This window comes from Lotus japonicus, chromosome 2, assembly GCF_012489685.1.
Source record: "Lotus japonicus ecotype B-129 chromosome 2, LjGifu_v1.2".
Classification (NCBI taxonomy): Eukaryota; Viridiplantae; Streptophyta; class Magnoliopsida; order Fabales; family Fabaceae; genus Lotus; species Lotus japonicus.
Window position 1 is genome coordinate 33,546,240 of NC_080042.1, and position 4,943 is coordinate 33,551,182.

The 4,943-nt window shown below is 39.3% G+C and overlaps 1 protein-coding gene across 1 annotated transcript; it reads right to left on the reverse strand.

The window, feature by feature from the left end:
- Positions 1-1,244: 1,244 nt before the first annotated feature.
- On the reverse strand, positions 1,245-3,300 carry LOC130736360 (protein FAR1-RELATED SEQUENCE 5-like). Its single transcript, XM_057588196.1, has 2 exons — positions 3,246-3,300; positions 1,245-3,154 (listed from the first exon to the last, which is right to left on the reverse strand). Exons 1-2 carry the CDS (start codon positions 3,298-3,300, stop codon positions 1,245-1,247), a joined length of 1,965 nt encoding a protein of 654 aa, XP_057444179.1.
- Between the last annotated feature and the right edge of the window lie 1,643 nt (positions 3,301-4,943).

Consider the following 4,943-nt stretch of genomic DNA (forward strand, 5'->3'; position numbering starts at 1 on the left):
AATGTTTGGGATGTAATAATGGTGCACCTATAAGCATCATGGGTAGGACATGTTCTGTTTTTATTAACTACTACTGTAATTCAACATGATCATGTTGGAGTAGACATGTATGGTTTGTTGTTCTTAGTACTAATGGTAATGTGGTTGTTAAATGTGTTGTGTCCACCAATGAAGGAGTCGTTGCTATTACGCTTAATTACCTGCAATCTTGAATGACATGGTTTGGTATCTCAACCATCCACAAACTCAATATAATCAATTATGTTTGTCTCCGATTATAGGTCCATAAAACCATAACCATTGCAAGGCATTAGAAATGAGAATTCGGGGAGAAACACCAAACATATGGTAGTGATGCAAGACTTAAACAATTAAATTTAATTATTACAGTTCAAAGAATCGTCAATAACCATTGCATTGTCCTTCGTAAATGGAGAATTAAAAGAATAATAACCATTACATGCTCACAACCTCATAGCATGTGTCATACTCATAATGGGAATTGCATTACCTAATAGCATGAGTCATAATGAGAATTATACAGTTAAGTGATACAATAATGCTGACCAATAATTTAACTTCCAATACAACCACATAATGGAGATGGAGATGGCTATTTTTAACTACCCCACTAAGCATAAATAAAACAAAAATATATGTTCCAAACAATATCCACTATCATGTTGCATATAATTCAATAAATTACACCAATATCAATGACTTGGAAATTGCCTTCTTTTGACTTCAGACACTTGGAACATGACAATTTTAACACATTCAACAGCACTATCTTGTACCTGCAACAACCATTCCATAAATGAGTCACTTCCTATGGGTAAGAATATATCATGGGTTATCATGGGTTATATGACAAGTCAACTCATTACCTCAACTTCAAACCATGGAGGCATTAGACGCTCCTGCTCTTGCTTCATTACAAATTTTGACTCGTTTGTTCTGCGGGCATATTGTCTTGTTATGATCTTCCACCTTACAAACTGTGCACTTTCTTTTCGCCTTGTTACCATTCACAGTTGAGCTTCCACCACATCCCTTGGTCCTTATTACAGCATGATTTTTGACATTATCAACAGCTTCACCAAGCTTCTCACCACCAGCTCCAAAGGGGGCATCATCCTTTTTTGCCTTAAGTTTCATAACATGCTTTGCCATTACATCAACAGTGTCCAAGTAGTCTTCCATAGATTCACAGCCAAGGTTAAACATTTCTCCGCTTCTCATCACTAGAGAACCCAGCCTAGCCAGAACTGTTGATTCCCAGATTTGTAGGAGGATTCAGAATTATCTTTCATACAATCATTTGCTGCCTTACACCACCTCTGTAATATTAAACTCCCAGGTATCACATCAATGTCCAAATGAACCAACAAACCAATGATATGATCATAAGGAAACCCAAAGGTCTCCATCCGCTGACATGAACATCTAAACGTAGACAATTGTACATCATGTGCAACATGCCGCAGCTTACCAGGTTTACAATACTTGTACATGGAATATATCATACATGAAGATGTCTCCTTAATGGCAGCAACTTTAATTACACTACCACTGTTCAGCCATGGCCTTAATTTTAAGAAAACAGTCCTAGTATATACATTTGCAGCACATTTTTCAAGTGCTCGCACATTAGTCTTAGGCACAACATCTCCTACCACTGACTTGTAGCCCGCATCAACCTCAGTCCATCGCATGTAATTCACATAACGCTCAAAATACTGAACAAACTCAAGAAGGCTATTTCGGGATTGCACAATGCGACCAATTTGTGAATGCATACCTTCGCAACGAGATGTAGTTTGAAAACCAGCAAAGAACTTTCCCCGCATCAAACATGTAGCCCACATGTGGCTCTTCTCATACAACCCTTGAACCCATGCATTGTCCTCGAGGTTGAGATCGCTCACCAATTGTGTCCATTTTTTTTTGAAGTGCCCAACACTTAGATTCTCCAACATACAGCTTTTAAAACCTTTCACAAAATTAGAGTCACCCACGTTTCTTTGTGCATTTTGTAAGAGGTGCCACGCACACAAACGATGATGAGCTCTAGGTAATATTATAGTAATAGCGTTCCGCATTGCAGGAGCACCGTCAGTTATAACTGCATTTGGTTCCTTACCTTTCATTGCTGCCAAAAATTGGTCAAGAACCCACACATAACTTTCCTCTTTCTCATTAGTCAAAACTGTTGTTCCGAACACAATAGTCTGGCAATGATGGTTAACTCCCACAAGAACAACAATGGGGCAACCATATTTATTCTTCTGATATGTTGCATCAAAGGCTAGAACTTCACCAAACACTTGAAAATCCATTCGACTTATACCATCAGCCCAAAACAGTTGTTTCAACTTGCCTTCTTCATGAGCATGGTGTGACCAAAACATCCCTGGATCACCTGAACCAAGTCCCTTAAGATACACCAAAACAGCTTTTGCATCACAATGCTCCTTTTGTTTCTGTTTGGTCATTTGATTTTTCATGTCAACCTTAAGAAAATTGGTTTTGTCAAATCCCCCTGATTGGTCAGCAATAAGGTTGTATATCTGTGTGGTGCTAATCCCAGCTTTCCGCATACTATTCAATCCCAATATATCACCTTCCTTTAACTTACGATGTGCTGGTAACATGGATGACTGTTTTCCCTCTAACATTGCATGATTGTGACAATCTACAAATGATGCCACATGCCACCTACCACTTTCACCCACCAAACAAATTCTCATTTTTGCACAACACCCACACCTTGTCTCAACCTTAGTTTCCCGCTGACGATTCTCCCTCATTATGTTCTTCTCTTCACGAAAACCTTCCTTGTGACACAGAAAGTCTTGCCACACAATTTGACCTTTCTTGGTTTTGAAAACCTTGCTTTTCCGTACTGAGAAGCCCTTCACTCTAGCATACAAGTTGTAGAACTCATATGCTACCTGGCGATTCGGAAAATGAAACTTCTTCATCTCAATGTCATCAATACCATCCCACAAAGTATTAGCAACATCGTCAATACTATCGACATCAACAGCTTCACCATTTTCATCCTCAGCAATTGACTTCGACGAGTTCGGTGTTGGTGAGGAAACAATTCCAGCAACAACACTTGTTTTGCCTTCACCATCTGATGAAAAACCTACAACAATGGACCACCGACCACGTCATTTCATAAATTACACACCTATCTATCAGATTAAATGCAACTTCACATTACAAAGAAAAAATACCTTCTTCGCCTGAACACCAACTGGGAATTTGTAATTCTTCGGGGCAGTCTTCCATCTTAACACCAACAAGTTGTCAGGTGTCCCTGTAACAGTCTAAATTTTAACGAAAATAATGGGGGAAATAAACGACCTCATCTTATCACCCATAAGTCTCGGATCCTTAGTTCATGAAACAAAACCCCAAACCCATACCCAAATTAGAAAAACGATAGTCTCCAGGTAAAGAAAACCCCCAAAACCCGTAATAGAAAGCTGCAATCTTCTATTTCAACCTATTTCAACTCACCTGTTTCGTCAAAGTACGATATCAGAATATAGAGACACCCACGATTCAGAGCCAACCTAAGAAGGAGAACCAACGACAACACCCTAGCGAAGAAGTCACGATATGAGATCCCAGAAGGAATTGCTGATTCGCGATTTTACAAACCCAAGTTTCTTTCAGATCTTTGACAATGGAGAAAAAGAAGAGGATAGGACATGAGTTTCTCGGTTCCGGGTAAATGATCTTGGGTGTTATTCCCATCCCTTAGTTTTTCATTTCAATTTAGGGGGGGAATCATATTTTGCCAAATTAACAAGCCCTTAATTGCAATATCAGCAATCAGTACCGGACAGTACCCATACACCGACAAACCTACAAATCCCAGTTAAAACGGATGGTCCACTGGTGGACCATTCTCAAAGTTGACCACCCTAGTCCCCACCACCTAATATATATATATATATATATATATATATATATAAGGTTAATGGTCAAATTAGTCCCTAATTTTGTAAGAGAAATTGATTTTAGTCCCTCGGCGAAAAATTAATGTTTAGTGGAGGTAAAATCCGCTAGTAATTATGAAAATGACCATCACTAAATGTCATTTTTCTGCTAAGGGACTAGAATCAAACTCGCTAACAAAATCAGGGATTAATTTGACCATTAACCTTATATAAAACTATAATGCAAAGGGCTCACTTTTTCTAGCAACGGACCGTCATTAAACAATGTTACTATAAATATTCTTTAGATCAGTGGTTATGATTGAATTAGAGATAAAAGAGTAAAATTATAATTGTATCACCCCATCATCACCAATCTCACTCTTGCTCTCCTCCTCCTCCTTCATGAATCCCAAAATAGAAAACGCTAAGCTTATCAGCGACCACCACCAGGTTCCCCTTAACACTCCCCTTCCTCCCTTGCCTCTTCCACAAGTTCCCCAACCTCACCTCCCTCGACTTCAGTCGCTTCTACAGTGACCTCAACACACTTCTCCTCCAAATCTCGTGTTTCCCCTCACGTCGCCTCACATCACTCAACCAATAGTTCTCATACCATCGAGCATTTTCAACAAATGGGTTGCAAGCTTTGGCAGAAAAGACGAAAACTTTGATCTCTCTCATCTGCTCCCATGGGTTATCTCTTAATCACTAACATGCCCTTCATTGAACTTGTTTTGAAGAGCTTGACTTGTTTTGATTTCTCAAATTTGTCTATTTCGGGTGAGTTGCTATGTTTTGTTGCAAAGGAAGGTCTCCCTTCGAGCAAGCTTGTCCTCAACCAATGTCCCAGTTACACCTATATTGGAATCGTTATCGCGCTTACACCTATACTAGAATCTCAACCGCGGCCACCACCGAGTTCCCCTTAATGGGTGATGATGGCGTGATTCATATGTGTAAATTAAAAAAATGGGTTTCCACTCA

What these genes read in the sequence shown, in the direction of transcription:
- LOC130736360 (XM_057588196.1), bottom strand. Translation starts at nt 3,300, where the DNA reads ATGGAAGACTGCCCCGAAGAATTACAAATTCCCAGTTGGTGTTCAGGC. An exon ending in TTGGTGTTCAGGCGAAGAAG is followed by an intron (nt 3,155 to 3,245) that starts GTATTTTTTCTT and finishes CCATTGTTGTAG; the next exon opens with GTTTTTCATCAGATGGTGAA.